At 45.0% G+C, this 21,723-nt stretch overlaps 1 protein-coding gene and 1 long non-coding RNA gene across 4 annotated transcripts; one reads left to right on the plus strand and one right to left on the minus strand.

Moving 5' to 3' along the window:
* Positions 1-1,637: 1,637 nt before the first annotated feature.
* LOC120434331 lies at positions 1,638-8,757 on the minus strand. The gene is made up of 3 exons (XR_005609053.1): positions 4,794-8,757; positions 4,530-4,663; positions 1,638-2,321 (listed from the first exon to the last, which is right to left on the minus strand). It is a non-coding gene; the product is annotated as an uncharacterized LOC120434331 (long non-coding RNA).
* LOC116319971 (casein kinase I-like) lies at positions 4,635-21,395 on the plus strand. 3 transcript variants are annotated; one of them, XM_039602179.1, is made up of 12 exons: positions 4,635-4,785; positions 8,766-9,601; positions 9,974-10,043; positions 10,947-11,095; positions 11,190-11,424; positions 11,835-11,920; positions 12,044-12,128; positions 12,219-12,367; positions 15,134-15,214; positions 18,025-18,126; positions 19,515-19,621; positions 20,400-21,395. In XM_039602179.1, exons 2-12 carry the CDS (start codon positions 9,323-9,325, stop codon positions 20,452-20,454), a joined length of 1,398 nt encoding a protein of 465 aa, XP_039458113.1. In that variant the 5' UTR covers positions 4,635-4,785; positions 8,766-9,322; the 3' UTR covers positions 20,455-21,395. The 3 variants fall into 3 exon arrangements, with proteins under 3 accessions (XP_039458113.1, XP_031595319.2, XP_039458112.1); XM_031739459.2 differs by lacking the exon at positions 18,025-18,126 and having other exon boundaries at positions 4,636-4,785; XM_039602178.1 differs by lacking the exon at positions 18,025-18,126 and having other exon boundaries at positions 4,636-4,785; positions 12,222-12,367.
* The last annotated feature ends 328 nt before the right edge of the window (positions 21,396-21,723 follow it).

Consider the following 21,723-nt stretch of genomic DNA (forward strand, 5'->3'; position numbering starts at 1 on the left):
AAATGCAGTTACCAATGTAAGTTTCAAACTTCATATCTGTTGCATGGTTTTGTAAGTACATTACTCAATAATTGATCCCATGTTTCTCTAATCTTTAAAATACTAAATGTTAAAGTGCTTACTACATATCTTGGGTACAAATTTTTGAGTAAACCGTTCAGCCTACAGTTGGGTTAGGCATTTCCTGTAAATATATACAAGCAGAACCCAGTTTCTAATAAAAATCTACAGTTGCATATATGTTGTAAAGTTAACCGTCCACATTGTGTTTTGTGTTATTTGTAGAGAAACCCTGTGTGAAGGTCAAGAGGCCGTGGAGTGGAGAAAACAGCAGTACAAAGACGGTTATCAGCTTTTCTGATTTGTCCTTTTGGCAAGCATACAAACAAATCAAGTACTTAATGATCACTTTGTTGGTGTAAGTCATGACACTTAACAATTGCTGACCTAACAACTGTTACCCTTCTGGAATTGATGTCCCATTGTGTAATAAATGGAGTTTGCTTTTGTTGCAGCTTTCTGGGAAGTTATTTGGTATTCTGTTTATGTGTAAATTTCAAATTGTTTAACTTTACATATTATTTGGTTGCACTAAAATATAAAATAGAAGAGAGTAACTGTAAAAAGAAAAAATTGTACAGACAGAAACGAACTCAAAAGCACCCCCTGGTGAAAAATCACCCGAATAGCACCCTATGGCAATGTCCTCACTCTGATAGTAAAATGAGTTTTTTTTCTACTTGAGTTAGTGTCCTAACTAACACCAACTGTTAGTTTTGTTTTTTAAATGGTTAGTCTTCAGAATAAATTGTGTGCGCCCCCCCTCTCTCTCATTGGTCCTCGGGTCACATGACTTGAAGTAAGTTGTACCTTCAAGTACCAGAATAAATACTTCATGAACCTTTCTTTCCTCATGCTTCAGAATGGTTTAACATGCCATGACGTTGCCCTAATTTGTAGTATAAACTGATATGTTTCCACCCTGTTACTGTCCAAAGGTGGACACACAGTAGCAGGCACATTTGTCACTGATGTGATGATGCCATTGATCCAAAGCATGCTCTAGGGGTTTCATCTCTCAGTGCATTTGTATAATATCCATATTTCATTACGTAAGAAGTCACTTAGATGAGTGATTACACATTTACTAATAATGCTGCAGACAGATGAATCATTTCTGGAACTGACCTTCCAGTCTCTCAGCTTTTTGTCACAAGACGTTATTTGCAGGTTGACTTTCCAGCTGATTACTTACTTTCAGATAACTATTTGTATTGCAAATATTCTACAATTGCATGTTTACGTATGCAAATGTAGCAATAGCCTATTAAGTATGTGCTAATTTGCCTAAATATTTAGAAACATCTGGATTTTTTAAAAATGTTATTTTATAAATTAATGAAAAAAATGGTTATTAAATGTTATATGAAGAGGAATAAAGCTGCAGTTTGGTTCATGTAAGAATCAGTGAGGGAACGATTCCTGGCTCAGGGTACAGGAAAGTTGTGGTCAGAGGTTTTCATGGTGGACATGAATGTCATAGAAACCTTTAATGATTGCTTTGAACTGATGTACAGCATACAACTCTAATGACTTTAAAAAAATGCGTTAGCTGCACAAGTTTGAATTTATTTTGGATTTTCTATACAGGCTCATATGGATACAGCCACAGTAATATATGGTTAAATGTCCTTAGCATGTTGCACCTCAGCCAAATGCTTTGGTAGCCATCAGCGAGCTCCTGGTATAATTCTGGCTGGATGTTTGAGCACTGTTCTTGGCAGGATTGGTGAAATGAACCTGGATGCACCCACATTCAAGCATAATCCATAAGCTTCAACAGGGTTGGGGCTTTGCTAAATGTTAGCATTATCTATTCCAGAACCAGCTCTGATGTGTGTTGGAGGTCGTTACCGTGTTAGATCACATAACTGTGCCAAAGGTGTAATTGTTGATTTGATGAAAAGTTGGAGCCTTTGGAGGTGATCCTTCACATTCATTAATCCATCCACTTTGTGAAGTGTAACGGTACAGCCTCAGGGTACGATGCTAACAGCATGCTTGACAGTTGTGTTCTTATGTGTGAAGTCATCTTTCGTCATCATGGCCAACTAGCTCAACCTTTTGTCTCATTTGATTAGAAACCGTGTCTCCAGAAGGCGTTTGGCGTGTTCATGCGGGCAGTTGCAAATTTCAGTCAAGCTTGAAAGTGTTGGAGAAGGGAAAGCGTCCAAGAGACCTTCCCAATCACATCTACAGTTTCCCTGCGCTGAGTGCTTGAACCTTCTGATTGTTCAGAGAATAGGCCAGCCCAAAGAGTCCTGGAAATAGAAACGAGCAGTTGTAGCCAATCATGATCACTGCTGTCAAATCCATTTTTAAAAAAATAATAATAAAGTACTACAGAACCCTCGGCACCACTCATTCACAGATTTAGGGCAGTGTATAATGTACAGTTAAGCCCATAATTATTCATACCCCTGGCAAATTTTGACTTAAAGTTACTTTTATTCAACTAGAAAGTTATTTTTTGACTGGAAATGACACAGGCGTCTCACAAAAGATAATAAGATGATGTACAAGACGCATCATTGTGGAAAAAAAATATTTCTCAGCTTTTATTTACATTTGAGCAAAAAGTATCATGTCCAGAATTATTCATACCCTTCACAAACTGTCACAGTCTCTGGGAAAATCCAAAGTTCCATACCATTCCAAATAGTCAAAGCTGTTCTAAAGCATCCTAATTACCCTGATTAATTGGAAATAGCTGTTTTGATCAACTCAACAGTTGAAAAACAGCAGCTCTCTGCAGGTGGTCTGTGTACATTCATGGCTAAGACAAAGGAACTCAGTGAGGACCTGCAGCTGTGCATTCTGGCTGCTCACAAGTGAGGAATGGGCTACAAGGCCATATCCAAATGTTTTCAAGTTCCAGTGGCTACAGTGCAAAGTATTATTAAAAATACAAGATGTTCCGCACTGTGGAAAATCTCAGAGGACGTTGTCGGAAGCCAAAAGTGAAACCTGTGCTGGCCAGGAGAATAGTGAGAGAGGTGAAAAAGAATCCAAGGACCACCACCAAGGCCATTCTGGTGAATCTGGGCTCTGCTGGTGGCAATGTCTCAAGGCAGACAGTCCAACGGACACTGTTGGGTTCCACGGATGCAGACCAAGGAAAACGCCACTTCTCCAGGCACTTCTAAGGCATGCAAAAGCTCATTTGGCCTTTGCAAATGCTCATCTGGACAAAGAATAAGACTTCTGGTCTTCAGTGTTATGGTCAGATGAAACAAAAATTGAATTATTTGGTCACAATGATGTTGCCTTCATTTGGCATAAAAATGGAGAAGCCTTCAACCCAAAGAACACCATCCCCACTGTCAAACATGGTGGTGGGAACCTAATGCTTTGGGGTGTTTTTAGCCAATGGACCATGGAACCTAATCACAGTAAACAGCACCATGAAAAAAAGAGCAATACATGAAGATTCTCAACATCAGGCAGTCTGCAGAAAAACTTGGCCTTGGGAACCAGTGGACATTTCAGCATGACAATGACCCAAAACATACAGCAAACGTGGTGAAGAAATGGTTAGCAGACAACAACATTAACGTTTTGCAGTGGCCTAGCCAGAGTCCTGACTTGAATCCAATTGAGAATCTGTGGAGGGAGCTAAAGATCAGGGTGATGGCAAGAAGACCCTCCAACCTGAAAGATTTGGAGCTCATTGCTAAAGATGAATGGGCAAAAATGCCTGTGGAGACATGCAAAAAGCTGGTCTGCAATTATAGGAAGCGTTTGATTGCTGTAATAGCCAATAAAGGCTTTTTTCTATTGATTATTGAGAAGGGTATGAATAATTCTGGACATGATACTTTTGCTAAAATATAAATAAAACCTGAGAAATATTTTTTTCCACAATGATGCCTCTTGTACATCGTCTTATCATCTTTGGGGAGACACCTGTGTCATTTCTGCTCAAAAACGAACTTGCTTGTTGAACAAAAGTAACTTTAAGTCAAAATTCGGCAGGGGTATGAATAATTATGGGCTTAACTGTATATCATATATACTAGACTCTGTGTGGATTAGAGAACAAAATAATCCAAATTTGTCAGTCGTGTTCTTGTTTTTACAATCATTATAATAAAATAGCGTCATATTGATGCCTGTGATGATTTCTATCAACAACAGTTTGAAACAAACTAAACAAAAACTAACGTGCCTCCGTTTGGCCAGACTGCAGACAATAATAACGTTTTAACAAGGCTGAGGGTTTTATGGAGCACGTGGTTATATGTGAAATGTTTCGTTTTAAGAGTGTGGACTGTGTGTAATGAGAAGATTGTTATGGTTTGGTTTTGTTTGTCTATATTTTGTCCACATACATTTGAGAAAAATATGCTGAACTGCCCACAAAAACTTTCGTACAGCTTTGCATAAAACACGGACAGAAAGTAGTGCTGAAAGTTAATATTTAAACTTTTCTGCACCAACTGAAGTGTGCGTGGCCCCCGCTCACGTACAGGCGCAGACACGCACAAGAAGCGTTGCTGTGGGTATTCTTCAAAGGGCCCTGCGCTGGTTCCCTTCGTTTATTGCGTAGCTCTCGTCTACATCCACGCAAATTGCGTTCAGGTTCACTGGCGAGCCTTTTCAGCTGGTTAGCCAAACAACCATAGAAAAGAGATGAGCAGGAAAGTGAGACGAAGAAAACGCGAACAGTTTATAACAAGTTAGAAAAACAGAGACGAAAGGTCAGCGTAAAAACATCGAGAGCGGGTACGTACGTGAGCTCTGTCTGTAAACGAGCTAACCGTGTTTGTGTACGAGCACAAATTCGGCGTTAGCCAACATTGGCTATTTAGCTGGCTGCTTATCATGCTAGCCAGCGTTAGCTTCTGACAGGCAGTGCTTAGCTACGCTAGCCGAATCCTCTAAGTATTCAGTGTCGTCTGATTACCTTGGGAGTCATTTTATATGGCTTTGCTCCGCTTACTGTAGCACTGTCTGCAGTTAGCCACTTTAAATTTGTTTCAATGAAGCTGACATTCTCAAGCTGCAGTCTATGGGCCAACCACACACAAACTAATGTGGCCTAAATCTAACTTCCTGCGCTACCTAGCTTGATTGAGAGTTGACGAACAGTAACACCATAATAATTCCCAGCTCTGGCTAGCAGCTAACGTCGTGTAATAAATGCAGGTGTTTAGTTATCAGACTACACAGTGGCTTCTCCCCGTCCTGAGACGTGCTACAGTCAGCTAACCGTTAGCAGAGCTTCTCAGGTCAGCCTCTCTAAAGCTTTCTGTCTGTAGCTGTAAAACGTTGACAGCAGAAATGAGTAAGAACTGTGGAGTGTGGGTGGTGAGACGAGGCCATGGCGATGCATTTAGATATGCTGTGTTTCTCCTACAGACCTCATGAAGAAGTCATTTCTGTCTGCTAACAGTTGGTTCAAATGAACGGAGTAATGTCTTTTTGTTTGTTTACAGCTGCACGACAGGCACTCAGTAGGTTTTAATACGGTGAGCCAATTGATACACACATATCTGATAATCAGGATAGATGCATTTCAGATATGGTCTGCTATAACAGCAGGTGAACAAAGAGCAGGGATGGTAATATACTGTCATACACTGATTGGCTCAGCAGTGTAAGGGAGCCTGGTGCAGGCTGAGACCATGATGGCTAAGATGAGGCCAGTAGTATTGTTTTTAAATCACCTCCCAGGAAGTGCACGCAGAAGTTCTTAGTAAGCCTCCATACTGTGGTCAGCTGGCAGAGGAGGATGTTCTTTGTGTTTGCTCAGGCTTCACACAAACCTGACAGGGCAGATGTTTGTTTTTATTACTCACTAAAAAACCCAATACAAATGTTGGAACCAGCCTTTAAGTTTTCATTGCTCATTATTACAAATTGAAAATGTAAATATTCTGAAACCACCATCCAAATACAAACATGTGCAGAATCACATCAAGGTTTCATATTCTGGTGCTGTGAGGTAGGGCTGTGTATGGCCCGTTACTCTGGTCTCATTAACCTGTAACGTTGAGGTAACCTTCAGCTCGCAGGTAATACCTAAAAGCGATGGAGTTCATCTTTTTGTTCAGAATCAAGTGATCAGGTCTGTGGTCAAAACATTTGTTATTCTGTTTTTCATAATCCGTCCACACCTGACGTCACCCACTCAAAGGTTAGGTACAAGCTGTTTCTGAGCTTCAGCAGTGTGCATTTCTGTTCATCTTATAGATTGCATTAAAGATTTGTCCTGCATACACCACACAGGTGTTCACTCTCCAGCAAAGTCACAAAAACAGTTTAAAAACCTGTGTCAGGTTTGTTGTAAGTGTGGTTTCAGTGCAGATAAAAGTTCAGCACTTAAGATCAAGACTCATGTGTAGATTTCAGGGCTTCATAGATATTTGTTAGATGCTTTGACTGCTTTATCCATTTTCTTAAGCTTATCCAGTTCAGGGTTGTGGGGGAGTGGAGCCTGTCCCAGAGAGGCGGGCACACCTGAACAGGTGGCCCGTCTCTGGCAGGGCTGACACAAACAGACGGCCATTTGCACTCTCACCTTTGGGCAATGTAAAAGTTAACGTAACCCTGCTGACCGCATGTCTTTGGACTGCTCGAAAGTCACATTCAAACTCCATACAGAAAGGAGCTGGCCTGTGTTGTGTAATATGCATTGTGGATGCATGTTTTCCAGTCTAGCATGGATATTGGTATTCCTTGTGGAAGCCTTAATGAAGCTGTAATTTTGTGTAGTTGAGTTTATTTATTTGTCTGTTGTTTTTCCCTGTGAGCTGCTGAACCTGACCACAAGCTCTGTGTGAGGCTACAGAAAGCTCTGCTGTTGCCGGGGATCGTAACAGAGCGACGTTTTATAACTGAGTCTAATGTGACGAGCCTTTTTGTTAAGTAGCCTAATTCTCTCATTTGGAGAACTAAAGGTGATTAAAATGAAGCCGTTCATTTTGTCAGAGCCAGTGGCAGCTGCAGCCTCTCATTTGGTAAATGTTATTCTTGTAGACTGGTGTTCAGCTGTCACTTTATCAGTGTGGGTACATGTAGTTGTGTGTTGGGATGGACGCATGTGGAAGTTCGGACGAACAAGCGTTTGTTCTGCTTCCTTCGTTTCTCGATCGTCTTGAATGCCGGCACTCGTTGCTGAAATGAATCATGGGTCTGTTTGTAGTTAAGAGAAAAGTTTCCAGGCGACAGCAATGGTGCGAGTCGCATCACGTTAATCCTTGCTGCGCTCAAACTTACTGTGACGTGTTGTAGTCGCCATGTCGACTGAGGCAGCAAAGACTCGTGTACGGTCACCAATCAGAGCGCACCATTCTGGAAAACGCTCTTGTCTTTGCTTCCTCCCGTCCTGCACTGATACTGTGTGATGTCGGGAGCACCGAGCTTCCCTCACCTGAACAAAGTTGGCCTTCTACACATCAGAGTTACTACAAGGCCTCGGTTTAGGATGGCTGCCTGTTACTACTGATTCTGTTTTATTTCAGAACATGAAGCACACAAAGCTCATTAACAGTTTGCCTGATTATGCTGAGATTAGCTGTTTTTTTTGTGTTTGTGGTAGTTAAAACACACGTGTGTCCAAAGGGAAGTTGCACAAACATCAACGCTCATAACATGATGGGTGTTTGTCCCGTGTCCCCTTTGCTTTTATCACTTTCAGCTTTATCAGCTGTAACAGTGGGCATATAGCTGATGTCTGCTGAGCTTCAGTGTTTTATGTTTCTGTAAACTGTAATTTCCCTCTAGGTCAACGTTATTGTATTTCACTAAACTGAATAAAGATGCATTTAGATTTTTGACATTATAATAATGCTTATTACAACTCGGTAGCCTTTTCTTCCAGTCATGGTTCATCCGTTGTTCTGCTTCATCGGGATCACGGCTCAGTGTTTCCTGTTAGCGGCGTCAGAGGAACTCGCTGCTCTCTCCCAGATTTCCGTTCCCTCTTTGGTCCTGCTCTCTGTGCCCTTCACATCATTACTGTGAAGTGAACATCACATCAACACAGCACAAGTTTGACTGACAGTTGAGCTTTTATACCAGTGTGGGTGGGAAACGTTATTCTGAAGTGCTAAACTTCAAGTTTGTTGTTGTTTAGCTTGGCTTCTGACTCATGAGCCCACGTGAGCCTCGGCCCATAAAATATCTACAAGTTTGACTTGAAGTCATTCTTACTTCATGCTTGGACCTCAGTAAGTAGGAAGAGAAAAGGGAGCCTGGAATAGAATACCAGGGATGTGAAGGAACTAATGGAGTGAGAGGAAAACTGAGGAGGAAATGAAGGAATTGGAGTATCCAGGATGGGTGTTCCTATCAGAAGAGCCAAACACAAACCTCCTGAAGGGAGATGTGCTCTGGTTTTCTGTTGCCATCCTGTGATGTCTGTGACACGTTTGAAACTCCAGACTCTTGCTCCATGAAACGTTGTTAGATTTAAAAAGGGGCAGTCGGCTGCTCCTCTGCCTTATAATGGCTGCAGCACAACTATCAGCTGTGAGTTTTCTTTCCTGTCTGAAGCCTGAAGCTCTCTCAGAGAGTTTCATTGCTGCTTGTTATCCGAGTAGTCCTTTAATGTAATTTGAGTTCAGCGCTCTGAGATAAACCAGTTAGACACTCTTCTAATGAGGAAACTCTCTGGTCCATGTGCTCTATAGTTTACACAGTGAAAATGGCGGCACTGCAATATTTGATATTCATTTTTTTCTGTTTTTTTTTCCCCTTAGGTGGTTCAACACGCGGCATTGCTCTCACCCAGGGGTCAAAGCTTCACCTGTTGTGTTATAGGAACAAACAGCCGGGTTGTCTCTGTGGGCCACGTGCACTACAGCCCGCTAGCTTACACTTGTGTCACTAAATCAGAGAACTAAAGTATCACAAGTGTCAGATGTGGAAAAACCTCCCGACTCTTCCTGTCTGCTGTTATGTCTGAACCTGAAGCTGGTACAGCTTCCACGTCCATAATAGCATGTTAGCATATGGTTAAATACAGGCCTTTAACCTCATCCTTTCTATTAGCATCTCTGGCCCCTACAAGGGGGTTTACAGTCATTCGTGGTGGTCCCCCCTCACCCCTTCATCTTTTCATTTCTCATTCATTCACTCATCCACATCAGCTCTACCCCATCTCACCGTAGCGTCTTTCCTCACTAAAATCAGCTAAAACCAAGCTGCCTGAGCTCAGCCAGTGTCTGAGAGGCTAACTGCTAGGCTTTTGTTTTGGTGGTTATTTTGGTTGTATGGAATCGGCTTAATCGTGGAGAGGCCAGGCTACCACAAACTGATGGACTTTGACAAGCGAGGAGTCGGGGGAGGAGGGGGCGGGGGAGGAGGCGGAGGTGGCGGTGGAGGAGGTGGAGGAAAGGGGGAGACAGAGGATGCAAAGAGGATGCCTGGGAAGACCGGGAGCCGACCGGGGCACGGGCGGGGAGCTGGCTCCAACTCTGGGGTTCTGATGGTCGGCCCAAACTTCCGGGTTGGAAAGAAGATTGGCTGCGGGAACTTTGGAGAGCTTCGGCTTGGAAAGAACCTCTACACCAATGAATATGTGGCCATCAAACTGGTAAACATACGTTTCTGTTTATTAACATTTTAGAATTGTAGCAACACATTTGGTTGGTTTAACATCAAGGATACATCATAGGATACATACGCATGGTTAGGCTGACGTCTGCCTTGAGTTCAGGGACCGCTGCACAAACACCATCAGCTTACTGGTCACCTCCTGTTGTTGTTGTTGATCATTGTGACCAGGTGGTGGATTCTGTGGGTCTAAGCATGTCGAACACCTCTCGTCCTGATGTCAATCAGTCGATTAAAACACGTTTTTTTTAAAGGCCTGCACTCAGATTCAAATCCATGGTGTTCTGATGAGCTCATCGCTGTGAGGTTAATTCTAGGAATTTGTCTAAATTAACATTATTCTCTTTTTTAGGAACCTATTAAGTCACGAGCGCCACAACTCCATCTAGAATATCGCTTCTACAAACAGCTGGGAAGTTCAGGTGAGGTCTCTGTGCATACCTTCCTCCCCATTGGACCCAGTGTCAGCTGAGACGGGCACCAGTCCAAGTGCTGGATGAATGAGCTGCATTATTGACTCTGGAATTGTCTTAAATAGCTTTTTAGTATTTAGTCCTGAGCTGTCAGCCACTTACATACGTTCTTAGGGCTGGGCGATATGAGGAACATCTGATATCACCATACGCGATATACAAATGTCATTTTAAGCCATACAGTGCTGCAGATTTCAGGAGACAAAACAGTTGCAATTAAAAATGTGCTCCTTTGTGCTTATAACATATAAAAATTGTAAGATAAAAAATTGTGATGACCTCAAATTACAGAAACAAAAGTGCAGACAGCGACTGACATAGAGCAGTCACAGGTATGTTCTTTGGGGCGTGGGGAGGCGTTGACACGCTGAGCTTAAAACACTTCATTTTGCAGTGGATGACCTTTCAGCTGGTGGAATAAATTCGTGGTACTGCTGCCTTTTCCAGCAATCGTTTTACGGCATGCTTTGTGAATGAGTGCATTTTGTCTGTGGTGGGAGCGTTTGCACCATAACTTGCATAGTACAGTTTTCTGGTGCGTGTCAGACTTTCCATGACCAAACCGTGTCCGTGCTGCAGAGGCAGCCCCTCGTTTAGGAATAAGGTCCTCGGTTTGTTTGGAGCTACCTGGCCTCATCTTCACCGGCCATGCTGGGATTCTCTGTGCCTGCATCAAACCATGAGAAAGTATCGTCGTAAACAGTGGATTTTGCGAAACCACGAAACAAACGATGGCGTCTAATATGAAACGATAGACGTTTCCTCACATCGCACAGCCCTACATGTTATCTTTGAAAATGAGGAGTGATCACAGTCCATCAACTATGCTTTGTTCTTCCATTGGACACCCAGAGGGTGTACCCCAGGTGTTTTACTTTGGACCATGTGGTAAATACAATGCTATGGTTCTGGAGCTACTGGGACCCAGCTTAGAAGATCTGTTTGACCTCTGTGACAGGACTTTCTCTCTAAAGACTGTACTTATGATAGCCATACAGCTGGTAAGTCAAAGTTTTCACATTTGAGTGTTCAGACGTTAACCACTGGTAGTTTACTGAGTCGCTGAATCGGTTCTGCTCTCGTCTTGTCCCCTAGATAACTCGTATGGAGTTTGTCCACACCAGAAGCCTGATCTATAGAGATGTGAAACCCGAGAACTTCCTGGTTGGCCGACCAGGTTCCAAGAGGCAGCACACAATCCACATCATCGACTTTGGCCTGGCGAAAGAATACATTGACCCAGAGACCAAGCAGCACATCCCTTACAGAGAACACAAGAGTCTAACTGGAACTGCTAGATACATGAGCATAAATACACATCTGGGGAAAGGTGAGCGTCTTCATCCTGTCATATATTTACACATGGCAGGTGCCCATATATGACAGCAGCTCTTGCATTGTGTGGCCACTGTGCCAGCTGATAATTCAAATAGACTTATTTTAACATATGTGGTATTTAAGTCTGTCTTAGTTAGACAGGATGCAGTCAGACACAGTACTAAGTGCTGGTGAAGGACTGAAATTGCAGCTGGTGCTTCAACATGTGAAACTCTGAAGAGAGGCATGTGAACAGAGGAGCTGAGCGTCACGTGTTCAGCCTGACTTTGTAATGAAGTGCTGATGTGGTCAAAGACTGTTTGATATGACACATTTACCATTCTGGGGCTGTCTGTGGCAGACTGTGCCATGTTGTTACGGTCCAGCCACGCCGTCTAAGCCTGGTCTCTCGTGTTGTTGCAGAGCAAAGCCGGCGGGATGACCTGGAAGCTCTGGGCCACATGTTCATGTACTTCCTGCGAGGCAGCTTGCCCTGGCAGGGACTCAAGGTGAGGAGACGGGCAGCTTTCCATCGGTCCAGCCCCTTCTTGTTTTCTTCGCTTTCCTCTCATGTTCGGACTTGTCTTCAGTTACTCTGCATACAAATGGCTCACTGTGTGTCTCTTCATTAGGCTGACACTCTGAAAGAACGTTATCAGAAGATAGGAGACACAAAAAGAGACACCCCAATAGAGGTCCTCTGTGAGAACTTCCCAGGTTTGTATTGACTCTTTAGAAAAGCCTATTTCATGTATGTGCGTCTGTGTGGGTTGGGTGGTCTCATACCTGTCTGTGTGTATGTAACAGAAGAGATGGCCACCTACTTGCGCTATGTGCGTCGGCTCGACTTCTTTGAGAAGCCAGACTACGACTATCTGAGGAAGCTCTTCACAGACCTCTTTGACAGAAATGGATACATCTTTGATTACCAGTACGACTGGACTGGGAAGCCACTGGTTAGTGTGTGTGTGTGTGTGTGTGTGTGTGTGTGTGTGTGTGTGTGTGTTGTGTTGAACGCACTGTGTGGCTTGTTGCAGGCTCAGAGCTAAGGTTGGTTCAGTACATGATGAAGTGATTGATGGGCTGTGTTTACAGGAACTGAAACTGCACCAGTTTAGATCCTGTCCTCCACACAGACGCAGTTCCTCATGTATTCTTCATTATGCAGCATTTTATATGAACGGCTGGAGCAAGGGTGCCAGAAATCACAAACCAAAGGGTGCCCGTCCAGTCTCTCACCAAGGGTCAGGCCACAGGTTCTGATGGCCCTGAACATGGGTGGTTATTAGAAACAGAACAAACTCCACCACAACAGGAGAGAGGGAGACACCTTTAACAGGGGAAGGACTCCCTCTGCAGGCAGCCTACCCACCAACGAAGCAGTGGGACCAGCAGCAGACAGCAGAGCTAACAGTGTGTGGGCTCTGTGGGCAGCAGGAGCGGTTCACATCTTAGTGAAAAGGGTTTAAACTAAGGGATGACTGTGATTACAGGGCTGTATACGTGCAGTCAGGGCCTCAGATATCACTGGTGATCCAGTTTGAAGGCTTGACTAGAGGTGTCTATCCCATAATATGTGTTGGACCAACTGAAAGCCAACAGCAATTTTCAGTCAGGAACAGCTGCAAAAAATAGGAGCACTGAGCAGCACCCCCGAGTTTGTTAAAACAACCAAGTTTGTAAAAACAGTGTAACTACTTGGAGAGGTAAAAACAGTCTGGTGTCTTAGGCTACGTTCACACTGCAGGTCTTAATGCTCAATTCCGATTTTTTGATCAAATCTGATTTTTTTGTCTGCTTGTTCACACTACAAATAAAATGCGACAGCAAACGCGCTCTAGTGTGAACGCTCAAAGCAGCCCGCATGCGCAAAAGAAGACGTCACACACAACGCGCTCTGTTTAGACCCAGACCAAACAGTATTGTTTGACTGATGGCCCTTAATATAAAGACTTGTTTCGGACTTTGTTTCACCATTTTGCTTTAAGTAATAAAGTTATTTTGTTATTTACATATGGCCTATAATTATCCGTATCGCTGTTTTAGAGGAGCGTTGCTTCAAAGGATAGTCGCAGATTTCTGTCAGAATCTGCAGATTATACAGTACAAATAAAATGTTCACGTTGTGTTCCCAACAGTTTCACTGACATCTACACTGGATGGCCAGGAAGCGTTCGCGATCTCTTCTCGAGTGCTGATAATTGGCGTCTGTCTTGTGTCAGTGACGTAAAAGACGGATTTAATGCGGCATGACCGTTCAAACAGCAGTCGCTTTCTAAAACATCAGATATGTATCGGATTCAGTACCACATACGAAAGTGACCCATGATGGGATATGGGCCGCATAGGGTCCATCAGGTCGAAGACAAACAGACTCAACAGAAGTTTTTACCCACAGGCTGTCAAACATGCCCTACCTCCACCCTGATTGGACTGCGTCGTGTGACCCGCTGCGACTGTGTGCCCCGCTGCGACTGTGTGCCCCCCGCCGCGACTGCGTCGTGTGCCCTGCTGCGACTGTGTGCCCCCCGCCGCGACTGCGTCGTGTGCCCCCCGCCGCGGCTGCGACTGTGTGCCCCCCGCCGCGGCTGCGACTGTGTGTCCCCTGCCGCGACTGCGTTGTGTGCCCCGCTGCCGCGACTGCGTCGTGTCCCCCGCTGCGACTGCGTGTCCCCCGCTGCGACTGCGTGCCCCGCTGCGACTGCGTGTCCCGCTGCGACTGCGTCGTGCGTCCCGCTGCGACTGTATGTCCCGCCGCGACTGCGCCGTGCGCCCCGCCGCGACTGCGTCGTGTGCCCTGCTGCGACTGTGTGCCCCCCGCCGCGACTGCGTCGTGCGCCCCGCTGCCGCGACTGCGCCGTGCGCCCCGCCGCAACTGCGTCGTGTGCCCTGCTGCAACTGTGTGCCCCCCGCCGCGACTGCGTCATGTGCCCCGCTGCCGCAACTGCGTCGTGCGCCCCGCTGCCGCAACTGCGTCGTGTGCCCTGCTGCGACTGTGTGCCCCGCCGCGACTGCGTCGTGTGACCTGCTGCCGCGACTGCGTTGTGTGTCCCCCTGCGACTGCGCCGTGCGTCCCGCTGCGACTGTGTGTCCCCCGCTGCGACTGTGTGCCCCCCGCCACGACTGCGTCATGTGCCCCGCTGCCGCAACTGCGTCGTGTGCCCTGCTGCGACTGTGTGCCCCGCCGCGACTGCGTCGTGTGACCTGCTGCCGCGACTGCGTTGTGTGCCCCGCTGCGACTGTGTCCCCCTGCGACTGTGCCGTGCGTCCCGCTGCGACTTTGTGTCCTGCTGCGACTGTGCCGTGCGTCCCGCTGCGACTGTGTGTCCCCCGCTGCGACTGTGTGCCCCCCGCCACGACTGCGTCATGTGCCCCGCTGCCGCAACTGCGTCGTGTGCCCTGCTGCGACTGTGTGCCCCGCCGCGACTGCGTCGTGTGACCTGCTGCCGTGACTGCGTTGTGTGCCCCGCTGCGACTGTGTGTCCCCCTGCGACTGCGCCGTGCGTCCCGCTGCGACTTTGTGTCCTGCTGCGACTGTGCCGTGTGCCCCGCTGCGACTGTATTTGTGGGTAAATGGAATGTTCCACACTGATGTTTCCTCAGTAATATTAATGTGACATGTCGATTGTCTCCAGTGTAAGCCCAAATAAGGAAACGTCTGATAGCACAGGTGTGTATTAGCTGTGTACATTTTCCATGTTAACCCTTTGTTTTGTGCTTAGCCCACTCCGATTGGTCCAGTGGCCAGCGAGACTCCACTTCAGACGAGCAACCGAGATAAAGCACCACAAACCAAAAACCAGGTACGCACTGATTATAGACAAACGTGGAGCATGTCCTCATTAATGTCGGCACTCACACACACTTTTCACTGTACAAAGGAAACACATACCTGGCTACATGTTGCTCCTCTGTCTGTTCATCTCTACTGGACAATGGAGGCTCTTACTTCAGGGGTTCCCTCTGTAACAACAAACCATAGCAGGAATACCCAGTTAAGGTTTAACACGATAAACACAATAAATTTTTCATTCTTATTCTTCTATTTTTGTACTACTAGAGTACCATGATTACAAATATTTTAGTGATATAATATTGATCAATCATATGGGTGGGATGTTAAAGCCTGTTTTACTGTGCATGGCTTAAAGAACTAAGGTGAGGTCATGTCTTTCCCCATAAGTGTTCATAATGAAAGCACCACAAGAATTACACTTTGATTATGGAACTTTGTCTTTTGGGTTGGGTCATGGTTATGGTTGGTTTATGGTTGGGTCATGGTTATGGTTGGTTTATGGTTGGGTCATGGTTATGGTTGGTTTATGGTTGGGTCATGGTTATGGTTGGTTTATGGTTGGGTCATGGTTATGGTTGGTTTATGGTTGGGTGGGCAGAATAATGAAACATCCAGAACCACAGCAAATGTATTTATGCTTATGGCTATGGGTAGTTTTGTTTATAACCATGTTGAAGATTCGAGTTCAGAGAAGTGATGTCATGTATGATGTCATGTATGGTCTTGTGGAGAGTGCTGCATTATGAATTCTTTTCAGGGTATATTCAGTCTGTGTATAGTGACACGTTAGTCTGTTTTAACCTGCAGGCTGCTGTTCCACCTTGATGTCTTGGTTAGTGGTAGCAACACCTTTCAGGATCACTGGAACATGTTTACTGTGGGATTGCGTTGCCTCTTCACTTTTTTAGAAAGCATTTGTTTTCTTCTCTCTCACCAGTGTTTTATTATTATTATTTTATTTTTGATGAAGTGAGCCATGAAGATCAGTGTTGTGTTTTCCAGCCTTGTCCCTTACCCACACAGATTTCTATTCTTAAAGATCCTGTGTGCAGTTTTACACTGAGAGACACCTTCAGCACATACCTGTTATTTGTCATTATAAGCCCACTGTTACTGCTTTCTTGTTATTTACAGCAGGTAAAATAAATATTGAACACATTTGTTTTCTAAATAAATATATTTGTAAATTGCATGAACTTCTCACGAGATGTTGATAACAACACAGGAAATGACACAGAGAAAAAGTAGTGAACACATGAAGACTGTGTGGACGTCCTGACACCAGCTGAAGTCTCTCAGTAATTAAAAAATGATCCTGCCACTAAGTGCACATTAATACCAGCTGGTTCAGGCCCAACCAGAGGCCTATAAAGAGTTTCACCCTGAAACATCTCATGATGTCATGATGTGACCTCTGTTGGCACTGGTTACAGAAGGTTTACTGGACTACTGAAGGTTCCAGTGACCACTGTCAACAATAATCCAGAAGTGGGAAAGACATCTTTTCACTGTAAATGGGCCACAACCAGGTGCTCCCTGCAAGGTTTCAGACACAGACAAGTGAAACGACTTATCAGAGAACCAAGACCTGAATCAGCAGGTACAGTTGTTTCAAAGTAAACGATAAGTAATGCACTCGCATGCACGCTCACCACACAAGACTTCATAGCTGAAGCACAAACATAATGAGGTACATTTAAAGTTTGCTGAACAACATTTAGACAAGCCTGTGAAACACTGGGAGAGTAGAGTCTGGTCACATGAGACCAAAACTGACCTCTGGATGTCAGAATACACCCCATGTTTGGAGGTGAACGGCACTGCACATCTCCCCAAAAACACCAAACCAACAGGTGAGAACATCGTGATGTGGGGCTGTTTTTCAGCATACAGCACTGTGATTCAGATAACTGAAGGGTGAATGGAAAAATGTCCTGAGAGAGTCTTGATAAAAACCTGCTGCCACCTACCAGGATGATGAAGATGAAACGAGGAGGACACTGATGCCAAACACAGCCAACAAACTCGGTTAGTTTCAGAGAAACAAACTAAAGCTGCTAGAATGACCCAGAACCTTCTGGACTGTGTGGAAGCATGGTGCCATGCCTGTGCACGTCGTCATGTGTTCAATACTTGATCCCTGTGTCATTTCTCATTATTACACGTACTTGGAAATGTGCAAAGAAATCAAAGCGTAGATGTTTTACACTCAAAATAAAAATGAGCACATATTTGGAGTGTGTGCTTGGAATGATTAGTTTTGTACAGCTTGCGCTGTGGGAGATGGTTACAGCTGAGCCAGTGTGAGACCTTTGATGCTGTTTCCATAGTACTCATTTAAGAAGACCGCCTTTGTTCTGTTGGTGGTGTTTGTGCTCGCACATGCAGACTCAGCAGATTAAACATGCATGTTTTTCATGTAGTTCAGGCTCAGTTTAATGTTCTATGATGACCCAGCCTTGAACTGTGGTTTAGCAGTTAGTCCTCATGGTAGGTGAAGCTGAAGGATCCTTTTTGTGTGGGGTCTCCTTTCGTGTGCACTCTAATGCTACTGCACACTTGAGTGCTCACCTTCATGTTGCACCTCCACCAAATACTGACTGTTTCTTTTCTGTTTCCTTTTCCACTCTTTCTCCATTCTCATCTCTCCTCGCCTGATCCTCTGCTCCATCTGCCTTTCTGCTCTCACCACCTCCTCTTTCCATCTCCCAAACACTGTTCCACCTCACCTCTGCGGCCCTCCTTTTCCATCGCCAATTCACCTTTCCTCTTCTCTACCTCCACCCTTCCTGTTTCTCCTGTGATCGGCTCCTCTAGTCTCCAGAGGGGAAAGGCAGCGAGTCCCAGCCCACTCCAGTGACCAATCGAGAGCTTCTGGGCTCCCATCTCACTGCTGATAGGCTGGGCGGGTCTGTCCAGGTACTGAGAGGAAGGGTTGGCTCTGTCTGTCTGCCTACCTGTCTACCTGTCTGTCTGCATGACTTCCTCTGTCTGTGCAGCAGGGCTGATCTCAAGTCTGTTACAAAGCTGAAATATCCCCACACGTGGGACCAGTTCTTACCCAAATCATGTTTGCACAGCGTACAGTCTCCTACATTAATTTGGCAGTATTTATGTCTTCACCCTTCTGTTACTGTCAGCTTTAGAGTAATAGGAGGGGGGGAGAGGATATAAAGGTCATGTGATGATGTTTGTGAGCACATCAGTGACAAAGCAGGACGATCAGTTCATAATTAGCAGCGTAGTTATTGCTGAAACCAAGAGTAAAAAACCAAAAGTGGAACTTGTGGCTCTGCTGATGAAACGTTAAGTATCCAGATTACTTAAACATGTGTTGTTGATAGTTTGTGAGTACAAGTTACACATTTTACAATTGCCCATGATCAAATATCAGCTGCTACGGTGTGGTGAGGTAGATGTGGTGTCGGGATGTTGCCGTTTGCCTCGAATTTACATGTGACATAATCCATGTGGTAACATGACGTCAAACACTTTATCTGGCAGCAGTGGCGTGCTGCGTTTATTTTGTCTTTGTGCCCAGCAAACGTGCGCTGACATCTCTGCATCTAAACACTCACACTTTGAAATCAAATGTATGGTCTGTGATTTCTGCAGGTGTGGAAGCACATGTTGTTTTTAAGGCTGAAACACACAGAGAGCTTCACAGCAGCATGTGTCGTACTGGGAAATAAATATAAATATTGTATATAATAAACAAAGCAAAGAGCCGTGATTATTTGTATAAACGAGTCTGCTGTTTGCTGTCATGTTACTAAACACGCGTCCCCACTGGTGACCTGTGAGCGTCTGGAGTGGCGGTGGCGTGTTTTTAACACAAAGCGCTGGGAGCTGTGGAGCTTCGGTCAGACTGCACGCTCTGCCTCGTCCTCGTCACTTTTCTCTGACGTGTGAGAGGTTTGAGGAAGATTTCAAAGAAAGGAAAAAGCAAACATTTTCATCAGCTGTAGAAACCACATGAAACAAATTGAGCCATCAAGCAGACGTGCTGCTGTGTGATGCATGGCAACAAAACATGTGGACACGCCCGTGTGTGCAGAGCTGTTGTGTCCACATCAAGGTGAAATTCATCCTCTCGTCTGTGCTGATGAAGAGTTTTAGTGTTTAATGAAAAACCCCCAAATTGACCCCAAACTCCACCTGTGTGGAAACAAGCTTTCAAACACCAACAATTGGATCTGACTTAATGTGGACATAATGTCGACTTTTTTGCTTTCTTTTCTTTGTTCCACCAAATTTCAGAAGTGTGGCCTGTATGCTCATCACGCTTCTCCAATTCTGTCCTTCAGGTGATGAGTTCAACCAACGGTGAGCTGAATACGGATGACCCCACTGCAGGACACTCCAATGCACCAATCACAGCCAACCCAGAGGTTGAAGTCGCTGACGATACCAAGTAGGAATTCAAGAATTACAATCTTTTTTTTATCTTTCACTTCAGTGTAGGTTCAGTTTTTTCTTTCAGCTCAGATTTAAACTGAGGAAACGAGGGACGTTCCTGTGAGTGGTGCTTTAACACACTCACACCCAGCATCACTGCTTCACACACACACACTAAATCAGTAGACTTTTACTCTGAAAATTCCTGCTTCAGGAAGTGCTGACTCTGCATTCACTGAATGTTGACAAGTCTCTCACAGTGCTGTGCTCTTTAAACATAGCTGACGATACAATCACACAGTATCTGTGTGCCTCTCAGCCACTGCACAGGCTGATTCCATCTTTGGGGATAACACAGTAATAATTGTTTTTACAACATTAAATAGTAATAATGTAATCAGCAGTGATGGAGCAGCAGACGATGGGACACACAGGAGGCTATCACAGGCCTCCTTTCACTGCAGGAGCTACTGGGTGTTTTTTGGGTGCTACACACCTTTTTATTTGTACCCATTGCAGTAACGCCCCCTGTAGGAAGTCTTTGATGGAAAAGGTACTTGTGAGCAGCCCTGAAAGTAACCACAGCAGGGCAGCGTTTTAAATCCCCAGCAGCCTGGCAGAACAAATGAAGGGGATCGGTGAGACCGTGCTTGCACCACATGCTCGGCTTTGCACGAGCATGTGGTGAGGTATGGCAGCGTCACCCTGTCTGCTGTGGCTGCTGCTGTGCAGATACACAGAACATGTAAATGACTGACTGTGTGAGGCTGTTAACAGCAGCTTGTGTGTTGCAGGTGCTGCTGTTTCTTCAAGAGGAGGAAGAGGAAAGCTCTCCAGAGACACAAATGAAGACAAACAAGGGAACCTGTGGCTCTCCTCTTCACATCTGTTCTTTTCGCTTCTTTCTCTCACCCCTCTCCTCTTCCTCACCTCTGCTAACGGGTGTCCACCTTGGCTCAGCTGGTATACTGGTTTCTACTGGTCTGGACTGAGCAGTGAAGAGAGCGTTTGCTGCCTCTACCAGCAACAATCCCCTTGTGTATTTATGGCCAAGGACTGAAGTGAAACCAGAGCAGCACAGACTGCTGCAGGGAAACATGTGGCCACAAGAATACAGCTGATGGACTGAAAAACAAGTTGATGACTGGATTCAGCTGCTTTCCTGGCCGACTGGCTACTTCTCACTTTTTTCCCCCTTTCCCGTTACTGACTGGTTCAGAGGAGACACGAGTGTGTTTGAGAGAGGACTCAAAGTACAAGGGTGCAATGAGTCACACGTGCACACCCAACACACGAACACATACACTGCACACTTTTCTGGAGCTCATTGCGAATCGATTTCATGGACAAAGAGGTGCAGCTCGCGCACAGTCATTCAAGTTTTTATTCCTTAGGGTCAAAGGAAGAGCACTGTGAGTGGACTGGACTATTTCCTGAAATGGACCAGGCTCGGTGAATTCCTGAATCCCTTTCAGAGGAAAAACCCCACGACCACCAGAATCAAAAGTTTAAACAGAAGTTTATGTAAAATCGATGCTTTGTTTCCTGTTTTAATTTGTAACTAAAAACAGAAAAGACTTCTATTTTCATCCTGTTTTTCCCCATGATTTCAGTTGTTCAGAAACTCTGTGTTTTGTAGTTTCTAGTGTGTTCCTCAAAATGTTTTTTTTTCTTAATAACTTTTTAATTTTCTGTTGTTTTTTTCTTTCTTTTTTCCCCCCTCTTCCTCTCTGGGTTGGGGGATGGAACGTCAGATAACTCCATTAAAAAACAACCAAACAACTTTAAAACTGAGCTTTATTCAGGGTGTGACCCATAATCTGTCCATTCATCTGTTTTCTACCTCTCACAAACAGTGCTGGCAGTCCAGAGTCCAGTCCTCTTACATCCCAACCGCCACATTCAGCCTGTCCTGGGAAATGTTGAGCTGTTCCCAACTAGACCCAGAACACGACTGCCTCTGTGGTGCTCTGGGTCTGTTCTCAGACTCTCTGCTGGGCACCACTACATTTTGGCATTATTGTAGAGTTTAAGACAAACATGGCAGGACAGTGTTCATCAGCTCTTCCCTCAGGTTTATGTGATGCTCTCAGTAAAAACGTTAGTGCAGTCACTACA

The sequence above is a fragment of the Oreochromis aureus genome, linkage group 18 (genome assembly GCF_013358895.1).
Source record: "Oreochromis aureus strain Israel breed Guangdong linkage group 18, ZZ_aureus, whole genome shotgun sequence".
NCBI lineage: Eukaryota > Metazoa > Chordata > Actinopteri > Cichliformes > Cichlidae > Oreochromis > Oreochromis aureus.